This window comes from Megalops cyprinoides, chromosome 13, assembly GCF_013368585.1.
Source record: "Megalops cyprinoides isolate fMegCyp1 chromosome 13, fMegCyp1.pri, whole genome shotgun sequence".
Taxonomy (NCBI): domain Eukaryota; kingdom Metazoa; phylum Chordata; class Actinopteri; order Elopiformes; family Megalopidae; genus Megalops; species Megalops cyprinoides.
The window spans coordinates 9,166,542-9,191,039 of record NC_050595.1 but is presented as its reverse complement, the minus strand read 5'-3'; the positions used below and the strand labels follow the sequence as shown (position 1 = coordinate 9,191,039).

General features: G+C 45.9%; 1 protein-coding gene across 2 annotated transcripts in view; it reads right to left on the bottom strand.

Annotated features, from left to right (window-relative positions):
* The window catches only part of LOC118787982 (tetraspanin-18-like), a 44,782-nt gene that overhangs the window by 11,087 nt on the left and 9,197 nt on the right, over positions 1 to 24,498 (bottom strand). The window contains exon 2 of one of the 2 annotated variants that reach the window (XM_036543779.1): positions 10,629 to 10,716. In XM_036543779.1, coding sequence (XP_036399672.1) covers positions 10,629 to 10,631 — 3 coding nt within the window. In that variant the 5' untranslated portion in view covers positions 10,632 to 10,716. The remainder of the gene's footprint in view (positions 1 to 10,628; positions 10,717 to 24,498) is intronic. The other variant, XM_036543780.1, reaches the window with a different exon arrangement.

The following is a 24,498-nucleotide window of genomic DNA, read 5'->3' as shown; positions in this document are numbered from 1 at the left end:
CACACCCCAGCTCCACTAGAAATCCAATCACGTGAATCCGTGCGAAATAAATCAAACTGTCATGGGAGAGGCGAGGGCCTGGAGAAAGCGCAGCATGCGGGAGCAAGTGTATTCCCATCGCTCTTACGAAACACTGTGTTCCGATGTCCCCCATCGATCAAGCCACGGCCTTACCGAGTCAGTGCTGGGGTTGCAGAGTAACTCGAAACCCGCTGCGCTCCATAATTAAAAAGCACTTAAATATGCTCAAATACGCTGGACGCATTCAGCACGGTAGTGTCCTCCTCTGTGTGCCTCTCCATCTTTTCCTCTCTCTTTCTCTCAGCTAAGGAACACAGTGTTTATCTGCTGCGGTCAGCGATTCAGCCTCTCATTATGTTTCCAATCAGCTGTGGCTGGGAGAAGGAGTGGGGCGTTAGGGAAAGGGGTGTGAAGTCATGGTACCCATTCCCAGGCTCCCCCTGAGGTCCTCTAACCCTGAGATCGCACTAATGCCGCACAGAGTCCGCCGAGCCGAGCAAACGCATCACAGGACTTCTCCCATCTTCTCATTTCGGTTCCTTGTGCTGCTATTTACAGCCCTGTTCATTAGTCTCTGCTGCTTCCTGACTCTCAACACTGTGTAAGTAACTGAAAAAGTAACATTCATTTAAATTCACTTTTCATAAGATTAAAAAAAACAGGAGGCTTGAAGAATGCCTAAAGTCTTAATCTTTCTGCAGGAAAATCCTGAAACTTTTCTCAAACCGTTAGCATCAATGCCCCGCAGCGGCGTCTATATACTTTTATCACTGCAGCTCAACACTCCTCTAAACCATGCGAAGGATAGAATTATCAGCACACAAAAGTACAGTCATTGGCTCTAGTATGAAATTGCTGATATTGTACCAAATGAGGCATTTCGTCGCATTTTGGATTTGGGGCAAATACGATTAGCGGCTCTAATTGCATACCTATCAGTAACTGACACCCAGACAAAGCCAGCCTCAGCCTAAATATCAACTAACGGTCTCCTCTTTCCTACCTCGGCTTATCCATGCTTTGTAGCACATGCTCGATTTTTCTTACCATGCTAAATTAAGACAATACCTCATGACCTATAAAGAAACAGACGATTTAGTGAACACCAAAATCAGCCATAGCTAATTCATGCTAGAGTATGAGATATTCTGGGTATATTTAAACTCTCGAACACAGAGCTCAGTGGTGATGCACACGGCTGTGGTCGTTGCTTATTGTTCTGTGAAATGCGGCGGAGAGTCTCTTGGCTTCTTGGGTGCCACAAGTTTCTGTCTTGTCCGAAAACAGTTAACTTGCTGACCACGTGTGCAGGGCTTGAGTGAAATAAAAGAGTCTCCTGCAGCTTTACTGCATAAGCCAACATCAAAGGCAGAGTTAAAGGCCTGCCAGAACTTCCCATGTATCTTTCAGTCTCTGATTTCCAAATATTTTCTTCTAATAAAGGAATATTTCATTTCTGAGGCTGAATTCTAAACCGAAACTCAGCTAAAAACCTGTCAAATAAGACAAGACAAACAACACAATAGCCAAGGCTCCCAGATACTCTTTATAAAATATGTCAAAGCACACAAATGCAGTGATATAAAATTTCTCATTTAAATGTGAATCAGGCTTCAATTTCCACATAAACACCCCACTCCAAGCAAGAGAATATTTCAAACTCATGCACGCACCATGGTGAGTTTAATAATAACAGTCTTTATTTATGCAGCATCTTTCATATAAAGTTTGCAGCCCAAAGTGCTTTGCATAACAGGAAACAATACACATTTGAACATCACCATTCGAACATCAATCTCCAAGGTTAGGAGGCACACACAAACATAGGCTATTGTCCTCAAGGGCTGGGCTACAAAGTCACTCTAATGGAGAAAATGTCACCTTCACCTGAAATCACGCCGCAAGGATAGTGGTAGATTTGTGGCAGGTTTTCAATAGCAGAATACTACCAACATGACTGGAGGCTAAGGGAACCTCAACATTATCACCTCAATCCTAAATGATGTTCAGTTACCCACATCACTGCACACATCAAGCCTCCAGTATTTTACATGGTCACTCACAATGACCCTTCCCTCTCCTGTTCCATGACCCATTGACACTGGCACTTGATAAATAACTGTCATCTGTTTTCATATACTTGGTTAACGGACCTTAAAGAGCATAGCCAGTTCCATATTGGTGAAGTAATCCACTCCAGCACTGCTACGGGCAAAAAGATGAGGAGAGATACGATGTGTTTATGGAAACCATCGTCAGATGAATCCCATGTTTCTCTAAAATGTCAGCAATTTGGACAAATCAGATGACTCTAGCCCATCTTCACCGGCCACTCAATGGCCAGACTAAGAACACCTTCCTTCCTCTCTGCCTCTGAAGGACCCTGTAATTGCAGGATTAAAAAAGCACTGGGCCTCCGGTGTCAAGAGGACTGGAAACTGAGCTTCTTTAGCACCCTTGACCCAGAAATGATCACCTGTAATTGTCCCCTGCAGAGTAATTCCCAGGCCTGATAGCCCCCCCCCCCCTCTTCCATGGCACAGTTGAGACACCTGCCATTGTCTGTGCAGACAGCCATGACTGCCGCTCCCCCTTTGATGATAAGACACCGCACTTACTATACTAAAATCACACGCAGCAGGGTGCCCTCAAGTTTAAACTGTTTCCTTTTTTGTGGATTTTTCCGGTGTTTCCTTTAAAAAAAAAAAAGTCTGCTTTTTGTTCTTCTGGTTATCTAACCAGTCTTTCAAAGTTTGCTCGATACCCAAAAAGGAAAAAAAAAAGGGGGGGGGGGGAGGGAAAAAAACTATTATGGTTCCCCCGAGGCCAGCATTGTCCGTTAATGAACCCGCAATTAAGGGGAATGAGAGGAGCGTTCTGCCACAGCGAGCGGGCACCTTTGAAGTGGGCTGAATGCTAAGCAGTTCCTTTGCCGTTTTCTTGAGGCGCACGGCTCATCACAGACAGCAGCGGGGGCCCTCGGGGGAGCAGATATGTCAGTCTTATCAGGCTCGGTGTCAGGCCCTGGCCCCCGGACCGCCGCAATCATGGAGGATTTCACGCTCCGATAGAAACCCTCAACCCCTCACACAGCCACTGGTACCAGCCTGCTTTTCAGTGGCAGATATTATCCTCCAGAAATGAGAGAGCAATTACTGGAGCAAGCTGTGTTATTCAAATAAAGTGTTGGATATAAGATGGAGGGTTGGGCCATCTTGCCCAAGATTCAGTTGTAGACTGCATGAATCCAGGGCCTCTGAAAATGCACTATATGAGTTCTAAACACTGATGCACCCTATAGACAACGTGGAACGACTGGGTCCTTCAACTGCCTGGACATCTGGCCTCCAGGAAGTTGACACTGATATAAACAAATGTCTGATTTTGAGGAGAATATTCCCTCTAGGATTAGGCAAATAGCCTTAAGGAAGGAATCTGATTGAATTCACTCCATATAATTGGATGTGCCTTTCCCTGTCTTAAGACATATACATGGAGGATTCTCAGTCCACTTCCCAGCCAGTTTTGTACCTGTCAGCTAGGGCAAACCAATATCTATATACATAGATATTATAAAGACTTTTGTAAATTAAATATATACATTTACGGTCTGTCATGATTCCCAAGTCATCTCATCACAAGGCCTCAAAAGAAGTCAAAAGAGTATCCATTCCCTTTTCTTACTGCTTGTCTGGACAATTGAAACTGACTGGATGCCACAACATGCTTATTTCCTCTTACAAATAAGGAAAGGCCTTTTGTGAACTTGAAAGAGACAGTGAAAAATATTCTGTGTCCATACTGATAAAGCCGTGCAGGCTAAACAGACATGCCTTCAGAGAGTATTATGAAGGCACTGTGGCGTAATGGTAAAGAGTATTATAACCCCTGTAACCCAAAACTTGCTGGGCTGATTCCCAGGTTGGACACTGCTACTGTACCCTTGGGCAGAGTTCTTAACCTGAATTTCCTCAGTAAATATAAATGTATGGATGCACAGCATGTAAAAACTGTAAGCTATGAAAGAAAGGTAAAAGCATCTGCTAAGTGAGTGTAATGGAAATCTGAACTCTCTCCTTTGCCCTCTCATTTCATAGGGCCATTTCTTCAGAGACCTTAACTGTTCAGTTCAATCTGCTCGTGGCAACCATAGCTATTGTTATAGCTGTAATTATAATGCCAGAAAGAAGCATTGGACAAAGGATGTTAATGCATTATGTAGAGAAACAAAAAAACAGCACAAAGTGTGCTCCTATCAGCCAGAACAAAACAAAGCAGAACTGAGAATCCAGTGAGAAAGATCAGTGCAAGGGCTTGCTAGACAAAAGCAACCGTTTCAGCCCAGATCATCTACACGGTAGAGGAGGGTTATTAAGATTCTGTGTCACGTTCCCCATATCATCAACTTAGCCATTCTCCATAGTCTTATCACTAAATGGTGTCCTTTGTTGAAGCTTATCCACTCTAAGTATGTGCACAGTGCAATAGGACTTAAAACACTTCCAGGAAATGAGAAAAAAAGATATTGGATGACACCCAGCTTATGAGTGGCTCCTTTTTCAGCAAGTTCTGGCACGAGCCAGAGCTGGGAGACACTGTAAAAGGAAGATGCATCTGCATCGCCTCTGTAAAATAAGATGCCTCTGCATTTAATTGTGTCAGCACCTCAGTCTACCGGGAGAAGATGCTAACTGCAGCTGGGAGATGTAACCGCAGGTCAATACGCCGGCTAGGCTGCCAATCGATCGCTGATTAATCTCCTGAAGCTCTTTCCCTTACATCTCCCAGGACGCCACGCTTTTCCTTGGAGATGAGTTCTCCTTCTCTGTGGGCTTCCACTGATGCGAAACCAGTAATTAATCAGAGCCAGTTAAGCAGGACTGCACTGGCTTTTCCCAAGGGTTAGAGATGTTGAGGTACATTACCATGCGGCCAGTGTGTTTGAAACAATACGCAAGACCTCTGGGACATCTTAGGTTGTGTTCATGTATAAAAACCCCTGGTCATTATCGAATTCTAAATTTAAGACTGCGCTTGTGCTAGTCAAGAGCATGTTTATGAAGCCACCAATTGGCTAGAACACTGCTACAGTGATGTACAATGTACATTGTCTTTGTACACAATGAAACAAAAGGAACTACTGCAGAACCACCCCCGCAGATGTCCACTACTCTGACCAAAAACTCTTATTTTTGTTGTCCTTGTCTCTATGCCCCGATAATGGACAGTCGGTGATTACATTAACACACCCATGTAACATCAGAAGACATGTGGGTCTGCACGCCGCCTGCCACTCTAAACCAACAGCTGAAAAAAAGCAGGCTCTCCCCAGAGTAAAAGGACTGAAAGAGGACTTGCTGAAGGAGTCGCGTGTGTATGATCAAGAGAAAGCAATTCCTGCCCTCTGCGCAGGGCCCGGAATCTCAATGGGAAAACTATCTTTTGAGTCAGAGCCGCCTTCCTCGTTTCCGTCCCCGTCGAGCTGCGGTTTGATGTTTACATATGCCACGGAATCTGAAGACCAGAGAGAGGCTGCCATTTTGTTTGAGTTCTCGGCTGCATGCGCGGACACTCTCCTATGAAGTGTTGGCTTGTCAGCGTCCCTCCCTGATGGCTCCCAGTGATGAAAAATCCTTGTGTTCAAGTGCAATTGTTCAGGCAGGCCGCAGTCCCTGCCTTTGGGCCTAATTAACAGTGTGATACTCTTAACACTTGTGCATGCTCTTCAGACATGGTGAGTGATATAGCTTCAGGGCTCAAGGAGGTTAAATAAGTGATCTCTGTGTTTGCTTTAGATCTATCTCCAAGTCAGTAGTAATAGCTGTTACTTTCCTCCCTTAAATTTTCTGAGATTTCACTGTCACCTAATATTTCATTTCTTCAGGGGTTGTAGTTGTAGGCCTCTCTTTCTCATTCATACTCAAAACTGTGTTTGAGTTCCCCCTGGAACTACAGCAGCATCTGTTGGCAGTTTCCATATTGGGGCTCATCCACAAAGTTACATTTGTTTCTCTGGTATTCAAGCCAACTGCTGTTGAAGAACTGAATTCTGTTTTGGACAACATGAAACCTGGACTTCACAATCATTAATTGTTGAAGTGAAAAAGAACCATTGGCACCCTACTCTCCAAGCTTCACAAATTTCCATTCAAGATCCAAGTAAGGGACCAGAAATCATTTTGGTTATGGAACCACGAACACATGGAAGAAAAACCCGAAAACATAATTTCCCTTTCGATGTTACAGGTGGTCAGAAGAACACTAGATTACTGTGAGTAGAGTGGGTAATTTTGTCCCATTCTGAGCCGTAGGCAGGAGAGTTTAAACCAGTTCTCCGTCATTATGAATGCTTTTAATATAAAAGGACTACTCCAACAAGGACCTCGTGAAGCAAAATGAGTAGAGAATGACTCCAAATAGCGGGTAAGTAATTGTTATTATTATTCTTTTTTTAGATTACACGGACAGAGTACTACACAAGGTGTGGAAGGTGTAGGAGTCGGACTGCCCTGCGGTGCACACAATGTGATGGTAAAAAAACCACACCGCCATGAACATGTCCTCACCTCATGGGCGGAAAAGTGACACTTTAAAGCAATCATAGAGTTTTACAGCAGTTCCAGCTATGCTCTGTCTTCAGCCCATTTCCTTTACTTGCACTGTAGCTGCATGTAAGGAAATAACATTCCTCAAGCCACCTAGACCACAGAGCACAGGCAACACAAGGCATGTGGCTTGTGCACACTTCTTTCTCAAGTCCTCCCCCTGTTCAGATTCCTTTTGCAACGCAGGGGCCTGTTAGTCTTGGATCCGAGTGAAAAGGTCAGGTTAGGAATTGTTTTTTGGGGAAAGTATCACATACGAACTTGGAAGAGGGGAAGGCGATCGCACGGGGCAGTAATATTCAGGAATTTGCCCGCATGTTGGAGAGTCGCAGCCGGCTGGCTGGGACCCTGCTGGTAGAAGACATCCTTTCATCTCCTTGGCAACCAGGTGAAGGTGAAAGCAGCCTTTGCCTCTAGGGTCATGTTCACATATGTGCTTTCGCTTGGAGGGGACCTTTTGATTGGTTTCTCTCCAAGCTCAGTGGCATATGTGGTCAACGAGTTGTCATCAGCTTTGAAGTGGTGGCTAGGCAATTTGCTTCAGTGTAAAAGGTGGCTGACAATTCGATCACAACAGCGCTAACCCCTCCTTGCGCTTGCAGCCTCCTCTACAATATCTTACACTGGCTCAACTTTGCTTAGCTTCTGTCCATTACTGAGAACAGTGCAACTTCTCAGCAATCAAAGTCAGCCTACAGCATGTAGCATTGTGTTGCAGACACATTATCCAAAGCATTAAATAAACAATAAACAAACTGGCAGGGTCATTATAAGGATCATTGTCAACTTTCCTTCTAGCTTTTCCTGTGCTGCTGTCTTCCAATTTTCCCTCTGGTGTCTGGGCGATGCTTTTCTCACTTGAACATAAATGATGTAGAAGGATATTCTGATGTCACTGGTGGCAAACTATTTCAACTTTAGCTGTTTCGTGCAGTCAGAGATAATAATAAAAATGACACCAACTTGTTACTGCACCGTTGAGTTTACAGACAAATGCAACGTCAGATTGTATGTGTGCAGGCCTCAATTTGTACCAGTCCTCTCAAGACCACAGCAGAGGTGTGTGACAGCTCATACAAACCAATCAGGGAGGGTTTACCTGGTGCATATGCAGGTGAACCTGGAAAGCTAATTGTTATGTCTCATGTCAATAACATCTTCTGGACTAGGAGATCAATCTAAAGCCTGACGCGTCATGGGAAGCTGTTTATGTACTTCCCCTTTCATTACCTATTTATTGAGTCATTTTGCATGCGGGGACCCATATAAACATTCTGAGTCAAGAAACTGTTGAAGTTACCGCCAAAGGATTTTCTTTGCTATTGAACAGAGAACAGAGAACAGACATTTTTGTTCCAAAATACAACCACAATGGTTTAACTGCGAGAACAAAATGTTCTGGTTGGTTTTGATTATTTTATTCCGATAACAGCAAAAGGCTTCAGGGTACAGAAAGGCTTTGTCTGCACGCATTGTTCCAGCAGCCTGTTAGTTCTCAATTGTGATACACTTAAATGGGATGTGTTAAAAAGGCCCTGCTTGTGGAGGAGGACAGATTGGACAGTCAAAACAAGATCCCAGCTGGAGGGGGATGGAGCAGGAGGGGGTGGAGGTTGCCCGCATTCTTCCAAACCTCTCTCTGTATGGGCACCATCTGCCCCTTGACAAACACGTCACCTCAAATTAGTTGTCATGTACCCAGACTGAGGAGACAGCTTATGCGGAGAAAGAGAGAAAAAGAGAGGGAAAGGGAAGAGGGAAAGAGACAAAGAGAGAGAGAGAGTGTGTGTGTGTGTGTGTGTGTGTGTGTGTGTGTGTGTGTGTGTGCATGTGTGTGTATGTGCACGTGGATGTGCGTGTGCGTGCACTCAGAATGAGAATGCTTGGCTGTTCATATTGGTTTCATATTGATATCAAGCGCAGTAATATTGCACAGTTTTGCAGCTAGCCTGTAGGATCTGTCTGCTTCCAGGCTCTTATGGGTACTGAAGAGCAGGAAGTGGACAAGTGGGAGAGGACTGCAGCTCAAGTGTCCACAGCCTTGGCTCAGACCTTTCATTGCCCAAGGAGTCACGTGTTCCCATAAACAGACAGAGAGAGGCACCGTCCACACAATGAGGGAGGCAAATGATTGTTGCATCTACGTCAGCATGATAAGGGTTCTACTGAAAGGGGAAAAATGTCCATACAAGGCTCCTCTACATCACTGAACCAATACGCATTCCCTCTGGGACGAGCCTCGGACAAATTAAAGACATCAATGTAACATCAAGGTTCATATCAAATACAATTAAGCTAACAAGGGGAACTAATATGGGAGTGCACAGCGGATGTCACGGGTGAACTACGCTATGATACAGATTGGCTGTTACAGGTCGCTTGTGCTGCAGTTGTGGGAGACGCATCGCATCTAAACTCCTTTAACAACTGATCATTATCATTCTGAACAGCGCGGGGACAGACACAGCAAGCCCACAGAGCATGCAGTGCCTTTGAGCATTCAGACAGAGGAAGTGAATTACTGACAAGCAAAAATGCTGTTTCCAACAAATCCACGCTTACTGGAAAAACAGCGGTACTTCTCAGTACTTTAATGTTGCCCCAAATGCATTCACAGCTGAAGCTCAAACATGGAAAGAAGGAGTCCTTTCTCAAACAAGAAGAATAACATAGTCGCCCAGATTCAGCATCCTCACACTGAACATCTGTTAAACATATTACTGTCATTCTTGCATTTTTCTGTAAAGTTAAAAAAAACATCAAGGTTCAAGTTCTGGTTCAAAGTAAAACCAACAATGCTTCACCTAATTCTCAATATAGCCATTAGTGACATGTATATGTGCTTAAACTAGAAGAAAACACATATACGGCTTAGACAGGGTAAAAAAATAACTGAATGACGGACTATAATGCAGTAGAAAAACTGCTTATACTGGAACGGATGTCTGTCAACAGGAGAACTGAAAGCAAACCCCATTTCTACTTCATAGCTTAAGCAGAAACAGCATGTGTGTTACAAGAACGTTTAACCAAACAACTGAGGTGGAAAATGACCACTTATTAGCTATGGAAATGGAAAGCTACTCCCAAAATCTTCCCACCATGTCACTCTCCACGCTTTCACACGTGCCCGTGAGATGAAAGCTGGTGTCACTCGACAACTTGAGAAAGCAAGGAGCTGAATGCACACCCCCATTTTAACGGAGCAAACTGAGGACCCACAGCACTCCCCTATTTTGGCTTGGTTCTTGCTCTCTAAAGAGAAGGGAGCAGTGTCCGGCCAACCATTTTTAAATGCACATACTTCAGTTTGTTAGACCGTGGAGGAATGCCTTTCATGGCGAGATGGCATTCTTTCGTGGCAGAGTGATGTCTCTGTTATGGCTCCCCTTTGACCTTTTCCCCGCACGTCTGCTGTCGATGTGCTCGGAATTTTAATGCCATGGAGCCTGATGCAAATCAAGTCAACACAAGAGACCTGCACTGGAGTGACAGGCCGCAACAAAGCCAGCCGGCATATAGCATATAGACTGCACAAAAAAAAACCCTTGACAATGGCACTGAGAAGCCAGAGCCCACAGTGAGTGAGGATGCCCCCCTGTATGTTTCTGAAAGATGTTTCTTTCCACTATTTTACCTATGGAGTCTTACAAGCATGGAGCAGAAGTCAATCGATCTGCCACAGAAATAGTCTAGACAAGACTGACATTGTAGTTAATCACTGAATGAGACTCAAATGGCAAATATAAGAAAAATCATTAAGGAAGGGAACGGCGGTTAATCAATGTGAATGTGACTCGGGATGAATGCGATGCTTGTCGGGGAGGTGACAACGGTCTTGGCGTGACAGCTTCTCTCTCAGGAGTTAAGGATGGGTCGAAAATCGAAAGCCATCTGGCTTTGCATTGGATGCCGTGCTGAAAAGGTCACTTGCAATGATTAAAAGTCACAGGGGCTCAATGATGATGAATTAGAATAAACGAAAAAAAACCACCAACATACCATATGTACCTGAAAGCGTCTCTTCGTTCGGCTGGAGGCAAAACTGATAGGTGCTTCTCTGCTTCACCTCTGTAGTACTTCTCATCAGCTGCGGACAGAACCGAAAGACAGACAGTGGTTACTTTCATATTTAGGCATGACACAGATTAAACGCACACATATTTCATGCAGAACTCCCGCAATACACACACAGCGATGGCATCCTCATGGAACAGGCTTTAGGAATTAAACTGACGTGCTTTGAAATGTATTATTTATTGTGTGCTTGTCTTGACAGGTCGATCTGAATTTATAGTGCCGCTTTCCCTTCCTGAATATTTCACCGCATGGCTAGAGGGGAAAATTAACTGGGGGCAAAGTAATAGTTGGCCACTTTTCGCTGAACCAAACCAGAACTGTGGTGGAAGCAGGTAAAATATTTATGGCTGCTTCTGGATATTAGGGTGTGTTTTCTTCCCCGCTTGGGCAATTAACCTCTATTGCTGCACGCCCACGTTTGCTGTATTCTCCCTGTTATTATTTCTCCCGTTAACCTTCATTTGCATCTGAATTCATGCATAATCTTTTGCAAACAACATTCCCAGCTAATTAGCTACAGCCAGCTCTAACTGTCACAGTGGATCTTCTGCAGCGGGAGGCTAACAAGCCTTAATGCTTTTAACTCACGGTTTCCTGTTGCTTTGCCACAAGTGTTTTTCAATTTGAAACGTGGCATTAGGAGCAAATTAGAATCTAGGTATGTCTGCTGTGGCGCCAAAATGATTTCAGCCATGTTACTTTGAATGCGAAAACTTCTCTCTCTCTCTCCCTCCCCCCCTTCCCCCCATGAGGAGTGCACTCAAGTGCACTTTGGAGTCATAGGCAGCTCTGCCATATTCTAAAAAATTAAACAAGGAAGAAGTGAAGGGAGAGAATACTTTCTCCCACTCAACATGCATTTTCCCAATTAGATTCCATGCTGTTTTCATTCTGAGGGGAAGAGCAGTGTGGAGAGTCCCCCTGATGAGTTCTCATGAAAGAGCTAGCTGTGCACCACATCATTCACAGTCAGCCGTTTAAATGGGCCCAGCAATGGGCACATGCAGCACACCCCTGTGTCCTAAAGGAGAGTAGTGCAAACAAGACACAGTTGGGTAACTGACTGAGACATAAAACCACAGTGATTCTGGGTGAAACGAGAGAGACGATGATTAGTCGGTGCAGAATTTTGTCCAGAGAGGTTTCATAAACTCTCGCATGGACAAATGCATGCATCTAATTTTAGGAAATGGCCTTTCATTATTATGGTTATTAAACCGACCTGAGGTTTATGGTCTGTCATTCTCTTGACTTCCCCTATTAAAAAGTGAGACTCTATGTCCATTGCTGTATTAAATGTCATCTCTCAGACTATGTAATAGTCATAATACACACATAAATGTAATGAAGAGAGGGAGAGGGAGAGAGAATGAGAGAGAGAGTGACAGAGCAACGGATATACAGCATAGAAGTTATAGCACAAGTGTCTATAGAGTAAAGGAGATTATATTTTATGATAAAATTATCATACCATATTTTCTCTTCATAATCAATTACTGAAAGTCAGTTAACCTTTTTTGAAGGATTCATTTATTTATTGGTAATTATTATCATTGCGCTACTTTTGACCCACTTTGGGAGTGCTTTTCCATTCTCACTGTACTCTGTCTGCCAAAAGAGCAGGGCATTAAGAGATCTCATGGTTTGTCAGGTGTTTCTGAGACACACTGTTTGCTCCTGCAAGCAACTACACCCTGTGAGTCAGGTTCTGGCAATTCAGAAAAACTTTCACCAGAAAATGCGTTTGGTGTCCGGTTTCATGAGCCGAGCTTGGGAGAATGACTGCCAACAGTAAAACAAAAATGACTATTCAACAATGTAATTTTCCAGCAGCTGTTTCCCACAAAAAGCAGTGAAAGAGCCAGGGTTACCCGGGAGAGGAATAGCTAGGAGGGACTTGGGGAGAAGTAGTTGGTGATTTTTGTATGTGCTGGAGTTGTGTCCTGCATTTGAGACTCCTTCTCCATTCAGAGATTCAACAGAGGGAGGCAATTCCAACATTACTGCGCAAGATATTCAAAACTGATTCAAAACCTTCTCTTCCAGCAATCTAAGAGTGAGAGGAAGGCAGAAAACTAGAAGACTGTTCATCACCATTCCAACACTCTGCATTCCTGCTGCTCTTTGGTGAAACACAAGGTGCTTTGTCTGCTATACTGCGAATGGCATTTAACACTGGATGCTACGCAGCTTGCCTTAGAAATCCTTCCATTTCACAGGCTTCAGGGAAACAGCTCCAGTGTGAGTAGGCCGCGGTCTGCTTGCAAGAGTGCCTCTCCTCCACTCTACCCAAGGGCTTACCTCCTGTTTTGAGAGCCATATTCATAGGAGGCATGTTGGTGAGGGTCCGCGACATTGTTCGGTTTCCATGACGACTGACGCACAGAAGAAAATAAAGAACCGATAGAATCGGCAGATTGGGCGCGAGGAGGCCTGCACAGCGGATTAAAGCTCGGAACAATGGTACGTTCTGGGTCCCACGCAACCGGAATGGAGATCAGGTAAGGTCAGGCCGCTGTCAGTCTGGCATCAAAAGCAATCAGTGTAGAACATGGTTCACTTACTCCAGCTCCACTCGGAATACACCTCCTGCTTCCAGCATTGAAGAAGAAGAAACCCGAATCACAAACCAAGCCAATGTGAGATTTTGGTCCAGATCCCTAAACCAGCTCTCTCAGTGCAGCATAAGATAGCACAGATCCTCTCACTTAAGGTATGCTAATACCTGTATTAATTTGCCTAGATGGCCTTCTTGTACCCACAGTCCTGCTCACAGACTTCAACTATCACTTTGGCGGCAGCTAGCTGCTGCGACAATTGACACTTCTAAAGGAACCAGCGATGGGTGATTGAGAACTGTTCTTGCTAGGGAAGACAATCTAATTACCAGACCTCCGGTGGTTCACCACCGGTACTCTATTGTCTATCCTGATCAAAGACGAAATAATCTCATTACCAAACCCCCGGTATTTCACCACATGTATTCCCACCCTTATTGATAGTTATTTGATTATTGTCTATCCTAATCAAAGCGCAGCATCTATATAAAGAATGTCTTCAGTGGACCCTCATGTTCAGATCGACTCAGATCGACTGAACCCAGAGTGCGTTTTCACGTATTTCTGACAACTGCCGTTCCTGTAAATAAAGAAGTCTTTTTCTGCGAAGTTCGGAATTGCGCCTTGTTTTTCCTTACACCAATAATTGACATTCCTGCCAATACTCCTTTTACAACAGGAAAGGTAATAACCACCAATGACAAGATTGCATTAAATCTGTACTGGCTACTTAGCTGAGGTAACTAAAAAGACTTGAAATATTTGATTGTACGCATTCTGTTAGATATCTGTTCATCTGGATCTTCACCTTCAGCTTCACTTTTGAGATCAGGGACCTTGCTGAAGATTACAGCAGCACTTTCACATCTGGTATTCCAAAGCAGTACCTTGTGGAAGATTTCACAGGCAGGAACCTCTCTCATGTTGGGGCTTGGATCACTTCCTGATGAGCACCGTGCCCCTGTTCCTGTGCCTCGGAACCTCACACTGTGACCCGGCTGTGCCTGCCCAGGAACTAAGTAAGACCACAGCTGGGACACTCTGCTGATACATACTCCAGGAGGAAGAGCAGCAATAGGGAGTCATGGCAAGATTGCATCCGGGGGGGAGAAGGAACTCCCGACCTGATGCTTCCCTTAGCGATGGACACTTCCACTGTTTACTGGGTCGCTTAGCAACAACATCATGGACATCCTATACAGAATGACCTAGACCGGATTTTAATTCAAACACACAAAGGAGGGTGGACTCAACCAGGCCATCACAGGCTAATTTACTGTGCCTGTATCATGGATAGTTCTGACAAAACGGAAAAAATACAGTGAAACACTGGTCAGGACCACACCTGAGTCAGCAAGCATAGCTCCATCACAGCAACAGAAACAGGGCAAAGGATCCTGCCCGTCCGTGCAGCTAACCCTCTTCCCTACAAACTGTTCCTTCAGACATTACAACATCTTATGAAGTTCTCCCTTTTTGCATGAAAACAACCCTGCACCCTATCAACAAATGACATAAATTAATTACAGTATGACACTGCTATCAAGTGGAAAATAAACTATAATCACCAGATCCAATAAAGCTGCCTCTGCACAGTGCTGGATTAACGCCATCTTCCCCCTCAGTGTAAACTCAACCCATGCCAAATGGTGAGTTTGTACACATATCTCATCAACTCATTTCATTAAAATGACACTGGGAAAAGTCTGGCGTTTGCTTTTGGAGACAGTTCAGAGAAGGGGCTGCAGCTTTGGGCTCCATTTGGTGGTGAAGACAGCCTTAATTAGACAGAGAGGAGGTGAGTCAGCTGTGTGCCGGCGACTGTGCGCTCAGGTGCTCCTGATGCCAACACTGGCAGCCGGTATCTCGCCCACTACTCTGGACCAAAGAGGTAGCTGGCACCACCTTGTCATCGGGGACACTCAGTAGGAGCTGAAGGAAGGGGCTAGCTGCGAGTGAGGGCAGGTTTTTCATCTGCATAGACACAGGCCCTGCTGAGCGCTTCTTCATCTTTGAAATATGATCTTTTTCAGGAAAAAAAAACACATTGCTTTTGTGATCACCTGGATCTGTCAAACAATGTATGTGCAAGTAAAACTCAATGGGAGTGAGTGTCCTTTTACTTTCATGCCACAGAGAATCTAACTGAAGTCCTGCAGCACTGCTGAAAATATACTGAATGATGAAAGCTTTTCAAATTTGGGGGATATTGACTCTCATACCTCTTGCTTTGAAAAGTATAATGACAAGTGTCGTTAGTGGGGACACCAGAGGCCTGTGTCCCTCAAAGCAGGTACTGCTGGGAGGAGCTGTGAGCATGAAAAAGAATGAGAAAAATGAGGGCACGGTAACCGGAGTGCAAACCTCAGGGAGCACACAGCCACCACCGCCGACCAGCCGGTGCATTACTGAATGCACAGCCACTTGTTAATGTTTCCTTAACCAAGGCCTCCCCCTCATTCCCTCCATTCCTCTCACTCCCATTTCCCAGGCCCCCAAGGCTGCACCCCCCCCCACCACCACCACCACCCCACCCCACACCACATCCCTCCCCTGGCACGGGGGGTGTCTGAACATGGCTTTGAAGCAGAGCGATTAAAGAGGATAAGACCGAGGGAGAGACCTGTTGGATCAGGGGGGAGAGAGCGGTGCTCTGAGGGACGGGAGAGGCGGCGAACACGGGGCCTCCGGGACACAATTAAGCGAGCGCCTCTTCAAAGAGGGGTTACAACAACACAGCAAAGCAGGCCGGGAGCCAGGGCTCCTCCGGTGCAAGTGGAATTTACGGCTGATCCCCCCCGTCCGCCCCCGCCTTCCGCCTACCTCCTCAACATGGGGCCAGTGTGGCACAGTGACCCGCCCCAGTAAACTTTCGCCATGACATCTGGGCGACCCCCCCCCACACACACACACACCCACACCCACACACACACACACACACTCCCCTTTCTGTGATGTGCCATACCGTGGGGGTCAGCCAGCAGTAGACCAACAGGTAAGGGATGGACAGGGAGATTCACTGTTAACCCTATGAGCAGTGACGCAGAGAGGTCCTGACCTCTGGACGAGCGTGGGGAACAAAGCATTTCCTCTTGGTTTACAGGCCCTCTGAACTTCAATGAGCCTGCCGCGACACTGACTGAGCACCAAGGATGATCCGCGTAAACGACGGGGGGGGGGGGTAAATGTCAGGCAGACAAGGAAGTGGCCAGAAAGCATTTTTTTCTTTGTTCCTCAGGTTTTACTGCCGGCAATAATCCATTCAGGACTCAGCTGCTTGTCTGGATGTGTGTCCGAGCAAGGCCAAAGCCAAGGAACACCTGGTCCTGGTCAATCTGGCTGCCGTTTTAATGTGGAAATGCTCAACGTGCAGCAGGGTTTGTGTTTGCGGGTGCGGGGGTTTGGATTATTGTGGGCTGTCTGATTGCAGGTACTGTTACTGAGGTTTGATTATCATGGGCAGAATGATTGCGTGAACGGGAGTTTGATTAGTGCGGCCTTATGGCGGGCAGGTATGGGGGCGGATTATTGCAGGCTGGCCTGACCATTTGCCCATATGGGGGTTTGATTAGTGTGGGCTGACTGTTTGCAGGTATGGAGGTTTCACTGTTGTGGGCTGATTGTTTGTAGGGACCGTATGGGGGTTTGTTATTGTGGACTGATTGCCGCAGAGGCTTATTAAATGCCAAAATCAACCCGTGCCAAAGAAAACCCAGGCATTCTGCAAACCTCCTACCACTTGTCCCGTGTTTCTGAAGTCACTTTGTGCGACAGTGTGTTTATCGTGGCCTACTTCCTGTGCAGTTCCAAGCCTTCCCTGCTCCTCACATCTCCTTTAGGACTCCAGGCAGCACCATAAGACATGCACACACATGCTAATGTGCTGAACTTCCATGCTTTCGACGGAGGCAAAATCAGTCTTGCGAGCCAGTCAGAAATCATGACATATTTATTTGCGCATTTACATATCTTCAAATGGTAATACGATTTGTAGGATACATGCAGTATTTATTGAATAAATTTACTTTTATGGCTTCAGCATAGCACAACGCATTCACCTGCATTCATGAGTGGTTCGTTCGTTCAGTTCGTTCGAGTGATTCAAGGTGTTTCGTTCGGTCAAGAAGCACGCACTATTGAGAGATGATATAGATATGCCTTCTCTCTTCTCTGCTTTTATCGCAGGCCAGGTGGCTCTTTGTGTCTGTGCATTCCATGATACTTGGACAACAACTGTCCAATTGGGCAATTGCCCATAACTTATGTCTCCATATTTCATACATAACTTATGTCTTATGGCTTATGTCTTTATTATTCATCAGAATGTTACTTGAGTGTAAACCATTAAGGCTCCAATCAATACTGTTTTTGTTCACTGTTCTTCTCTTTACACTGTTGGCAGCTGTGTAGCAAAGTGTTTGGACTGGGCTTGTGAGCCAGAGGTTGCCAGTTTGACTCCTGTTGACTGCTGTTGTACCGTTTGGCAAAGTACTTAATCTCAACTGCCTCCAGTAAATATCCAGCTGTATAAATGGATAACATGTGAAAACTGTAAGCTACATAAGGCACTTTTGCTTAGCAGACGCTGTTGTCCAATGTAATGTAATGTAAATTGTTCAGGGCTGTCATGACATAAAAGAGGGCTTTACAGAGATGTGCCGCATTATGATTTAGCTGGTTTTACAACAAAATCTGTCTGAATAAGGCTGGAGAGAAAGAGAAGCACCACAAGACACCAACAGCAGCTTCGCTGAACAGTACTCCGCGTGGGATACCAATGACTACAGCTCCACAATACACGGCTCATGTTTGCCACAATTTGAAAAAAAAAAAGATTTACAGCGGGGGGAAGATTTATTTTTATCTATTACTGAGCCGAGGATGTTAAAACCCCCAGAGAGGATTGGGTCTGTGATTTATTACCCTCCGAGGGTCACTGCTCTGCATTTCCCACAGCCGTGCAATGCGCACCTCCGCCCAATCGCCGAGCGGCGATCGGCACTGAGAGAACATTTCTGCGTTCCGGCTTGCGCTCACAAAAAAAAAAAAAGAAAGTCTGTCAGCCTTTTAGGCCGAAACTGCCTCCCACAGTGAAACTTGTTTCTTGAGCTTCTCATGAGAAGCCGACATCTGGCCTCAATTGTGTGCTCTTGCAAAAAGAAAAGAAAAAAAAAAAACAAAGGTAAACACTACAGAAGCAGGCTATGTTAGGTAAGGCTGCAACAAACATTTCAGGGTGCTTGAAAGGCCCCACAGAGCCAATCGGTGTAAGCCAGCCGCCGCAGTGCTGCTGTTTGTCAGACCACAAAGATGTATGACCTCCCTGTTCCTCTGCTAGTCAGAACTGCACGGACACGGCTGCGCGCCACACGGCACAGTGAGGGCCAGCTCCAGCCCGGTGACGTCTCTCTCCCTGATTGTCGCTGACGTTTATTGGCCGGAGCTGACAAACTCTGCTTTTCCAGGCAAAAGCCTAACAGGAGAGGAAAAACACTCCGGGCTCTTTGCAGCCATTTGGGTTGCAGGACCATTATTGAAACCAGAGCAGGACCTTTTTTGCGTTTGTTTTCTTTCACGGAGAGCGCGCTAATTCCCAAACGCAACCTTCTGGACCGCATTCTGCTCGCAGGCGGGAGTACCTCGGCTGGACCGCAGGGAGCCTGGTCCTTGCATCACAGCTTCTCCTGAACCCTAATCCCCAAGGCCGTGATGTCACTGCTGATCGGCCCGGCTGTCCTCCGCGTAATTACAAGCGGGGAGCAGGAAAGTCAGCTTTCATTACCGTGATGCAGCAGACACGGGACAGGAGGCTGCAGAGAGCGTCCAATGAACGGCGAGAGAGAGAGACGCTACCTCACACCCGCCCACTCCCTCACTCCCTCGCACAGATGAGAGGGTCTCGCGTCTGGTTCTGGTTGTTCATGGTTTACTCCACATACCTTTCTGCACATCCTAACCCCGACCCCACACTCCGGCTGAACGAGCTCTTTAATCCAAGTTCTCTACGAGGGAAAGAGAACAGAAAATATAACGCCGCTTTATTTGCTTAATGAGACCGCTAAGAGTTCGGGTCAGGCCTCTGTCAGGGACACATAAGACAGAAATGAATACACCACTGGGAGAAAAACGCCACAATACAATAATGTAACACACATCTCTACTTGGGAACGGGTGACAGTAATGGAAACTCTCCACGGGAAGAGATGCGAGAGGCGACAACACAGACAACTTGCTCATCGCTATTGTAATTTTCCAGGGCGGACCAGAAGGAGCTCTGAGTAAGGCCTCCTGCTGCGCTATGAACAACAGAGGCTTTGCAATGTGTTCAATGCCCTACCCTCTCATGGCTCGGCCGAATAAAAAAAATAAAAAAAAAAACAGCCCACCCTCTCTCTCCCAGCATGCACCAGTGCGTGCGGTGAGGCGTCACTGCCAGAGAGAGGGTTTGCGGGTCCATGTTCATTATTCTAGGCAGAAACCACGTCTGTCCCAGCACCACATGTTGAGCTTCATGACTCATCTCTCTGGGGTTCATCCATCTCAGCACTTCAAATTAGAGCTGCAGATATGTAGCATTTGTCAGAAATGTGATACGTCAGATGCGTCAAAGCATTTCTTTATTATTGCACATTATTATTTCTTTCTTGTTGCTGGTGAGGGGTGACCCTCAGTCTTTGGGTCAGACCATCTATCTTTCTGTTTAAAAACACATCATAATCAAAACACTGAAAGTACAATGAAGACTAAACCATTAACCATATTAATGCTAAACCATTACAAGGCTCACACGAAAGGTCAGCTTTGGAACAAATGAATATGGAAAACTGCATGACAAGGAGTAAGGTGGATATAGGCAGAGGAACATTCAACTGTTTGTACAGAATTTGAGCTGCTGGACTGGTGTCAGTGGAACTCCACCCTGCTTCAGCATTTTAGCTCCATCTCAGGCCCCATCTGAATGCTGAGAGGGCAGACCCTTTGGATTCTCGTAGTCTGTTACTCACTGGAGGAGTCTGGACGGCCAGGGGGGCATGGAAGAGGTCAGCCGTTTTCTACACAGTACTCTCAGGATAACAGAGAGGGCACTGGCTTATAAGGAGGCCGAGGGAGGAGATGTCAGGAGAGATCAGACTCAGCGTGAGGGCACACTAAAAACCTGATTTAATCTCGGGCAAAGCACAAGAGGCATAAACAGGGACTACACAGCGCCAATGAGAAAGTTACCTACTCAACCCTTAAACCCTGAAAAAGCAACACATTACAGGGGAATGGGTAAATTAGTTTCCTTAAGAGCTAAAACCGTGTTTTCACAACCCTTACAGTCATCTGACTGGCATTCACCGAGGGGGCTATTTTGGGAGCGTGGGGTAAAGGTTAACCGGGCTCTCTGCAACACTTTTGCTGTAATGTTGCGTTGCCTCGGGTCTGGAGCTGTGGGAAAGGGAGTGTACGTCATTCCATCACAGTAATTCATCGAGAAAAGTCAAGGGAGTGGGGGGGGGTGTAACACAAGCCTTCTTGGAGAGCGTCTAGACTACATTCCCCGAAGAAACGTAAGTCAGCGGGCTTCCAACACAAACTCGCGTCGTAACAGAAATTAGTTCGCATTACTCACAAAGGCGAACGCGCCAGCAGCTCGCACTCCTCACACCTGACCACAGCGCTTTTGGGGTCACAGGCTGTCACCCCGAGAAAGGAAAATCCTCAATCAATGATCCGGTAATCTCGGCGCTCGGCTGAAATCGATGCCTTCATCCCTCTGAGAGTCGGGCGGGAAATTCCAATGAAGACACTCCAACACATGTTGCACCCAAATTAAAAAAAAAGAAAAGAAACAAGGCAATCCCCTTTGGGCAGATCAATAACACGGGTTCATTGTTGTCATTCAGCAATGGGAGACAAAGGGAGAGGAAAAAAATAGCAAATTGTTTCCTTTGAAACATTAAAATATTCAGTCTCACCAAAATAAATATGAATGAGTTTGCTGCTAACACAGAGGGCCCACTACAGACACCAATTACATGGGGACTAATGATGGAACATAATGTATTCCACAAGGCATGCGCACTTAACGAGGTTATGCTCCAAATGTTTCAGGGCATTATGGAATAACAATAACATTGTAATTGAGCAGCCCATCTAGCATGCGCTGCCACCAGCCCATAACAGGACCACACAGAGGAAAGCCTTGCTGGGCTCACTCTAATGCAAGTAATTTCATACGCCGCAACAGTCCCTTCCACAGCGTTCTCTTCTCCTTTTTTTTGGAGGAAAGACTTTAGTGTCGGTGCTCTGGGGCCTGAAAGATCCTGTTCCCTGCCGGTGTATGTGCCACACAAGCAGCTTTGATTTATTTGCTCCTGCCACGTGAGACTCGCACTTAAACTCTCTTTAAGAGCTCAGCGCTAGTGGCACTGATGCCGCCATGTTGTAGCCAAAGCTTAGCAAAACAAGCAAGCGGTCCCGAGACTTAATTTTGATTACAGTTATTCATGGCGCACAATGGACAGAGAGGATCTCTATTCAAAGACATCCGGGGGAATAAAGAGGGGTTCACCAAATCCCGACACATTATGGGATAGAAAAAACAAAGGCGGCCTTTTATCTTTCAATAATTTGAATGGAGAAGACTGTAAGAGCTTTAACTGAGGGCCTTGGAGATACAAAGAAATGGGGGGAATAGGAAGAGCACACAAGAGACAAAGAGACAGAGGGAGTCTCCCATTAACTCAGGGAAAGCAGGCGGAGGGAGGACAGAAAGGATCTTCACTTCACTTCGGCGCTCACCCTCAAACCTCCATTCTCTCGCACGCCTCAGAAGAAGCACAGAAATAAGGGTCGTGCTTGCGGGTGTCATAGAAACCACAGTGCTTGTGCCAGTCTCTAGCTGAGCAGCTGGGGGCTAGGGGTTGCAAAGTGTCCAGGCGGTGATGGGACCAGAGGTTCAGACAGCCCTAGTGGGAGGTGATGAGAGGGCCCTGTGTCCAAGGAATTCTCCTCTCAGGCCAAAGCCAAACCCCTTTTTTATATCACTCATAAAATTGATTTTCTCATCATCATTATTCTTCCTGTCCGGTATTTTCTCGGCTCACGCAAGGACAGTTCAGAAGATAGGATTATCTTAACACAACTGTGTGTGTGCACATGTGTGTGTCTGTGCATTTTTGTTTTATTGAATAATATCTTTGCATAATCTTTTCTAATACTTTTTTGCTTGTTACTTCTGAAGATTAAGCACTTCCTTGGAAGGCACTGTGAGCTCAGCCCATGAGGTTTTTAGCTGGCACAGGAAGGCTTGCGGGTTGCACGCAGGAGCCAAGCTGATCCAGAGCCTTGAGGACATCTTGTGATTGCTTTGTCAGGCCTCAGCCATGGAGCACGATCACATGGACACCCCTGAGACCTGCCAGTAATTACCAGTTAAGAAGGTGACACCTCCAAAAGGCTCCTTCCCCTACAAAATGCTGACAGTTGGGGACGCCATCACAGATGCCCCCTTTGTTGCTCTGAGTCCTGGGCATTCGTTTGACAAAAAGGTGTCCATTCGGCCGAACCAGCCCCTGCTCCTCGCTGGCAGAGTGACAGGTGACTGATAGCTGGGAACTCGTCCAAAAGCCACCAGTTTCTGACTTTAACCACAGAGACAGCTCGTGTAATTACCTGCTTCTTCCCTCTGATGCTGCATTCAGTTTAACCGCTCGCCCTCGAACTCACAGGCGCTTGCAACGCCTCCGTTCAATTTAGCATAATGAACCGAAGGTGCTCCGCTGTCTGCTAGCGATGGAAACAATGCAGATTAAATCCATTCCTTCATAGCGTCAAATTGCCTGCAAATGAGTGGCTTACACAATGTCGCGTTCGGCGTCTGTAGAGATGATGACATTTGCACACCTGAAAAACTGCAGGTGCGTGACAGAGGAGAAGAAAGACAAATGAATAAACCGCTTTCACAGACTGGGTCGTGCATGAATCAGAGTGTTCTTTTTATTTTACAAAAAAGGCACATTTTGGGTGCACAGACCTCCACCGGAGCATCTGTGGTCCTTCAGACCTCACATCTTTACTTCAAAGAAGGAAAGGAAATGAAAAATCATGTGAACTCAGTTACATAATTTTCAGCACAGGAACATTTCAAACATCACTCGGTGTCTATAGAATGTTGACTCCCATTGCAGCCTCCTAAAGAAGAGCTGGTATCTGATGGTTACGAGTACATGAACGATATTGCATTTTACAGTCTAATTCTTCCATTTTCTGTAGTAATGGATGAATGCTGATATGGTCTGGCCTTATCGATCCCCCTCCCCCTAAGCATACGTTAGATTTAATGAGGACCATTTTCTCTTTCTGAGTCTTCAGCCATTATACTCCACTCTACCACAGGGCAGTTTTGCAGAATCTGGTGATCCTTCCTGCCGGAACAAAAATCTCCAAAGGAACAGAGTTCAACAGTGTGGCTAGGGCAGCTGCATCCCACACTCAGAGCAGTGTTCACACCTTCAGATGATAATGAATATGAAAGTGATCCCTCCTGCCTGGTACAGGGGTGGAGAGGTTATCTCAGGTAGGACTGTGTGGAACAGGGGGAGCAGGAGAGAGTGGATGTATGTGACAGAGCTGTGCATGTTCAGGGCATCGGCAGGCCTGCGTTCCTTCAAAGCATCTCAGTATTTTACTCATGCACAGCAGGTAGAAGATAGCATAGCATGAGGAACAAATTAAGGCACACCAGATGAATGACAACTGAACTGGCCACCTACCGCTGCAGGTAAGAGGGGACACACCACTACATGCACAAACGCTGCACAGATTCGCCACATATTTTGTGGCTTTTGCCTTTGCGCTGCAGCTCCGTCCTGACTACCAGATAACAGGCTGGTACACTCTGTCATCCAGCTGGGACAGAGGAGGCACATCCAGAACATTCTTCAGCCATCGACCAATTTGTAATGCACAAACCCAGCAGAAAGCCTCGTAAAGCGTGGACCGGCTTAAAATTTTATGAAGTTACATAAAAAAATCAAGAAGCACTCTGGTCTCTCTCTAGTCTAATCGTTTCATCTTGGAAGGAGTTAAAAGTAAGCGTCTATGCCATGTAGACTTGATAGCTGTTAAGCTCCCAGGCTATTAAAAAGTCTGTCGTAACATCCACTGGGCAGGTAGCACAAAGTGCGCAGGGAGATGCCTGAAAAAGATGCAGTCTGGAACATATCTCTGAATAACAGTCACATCAC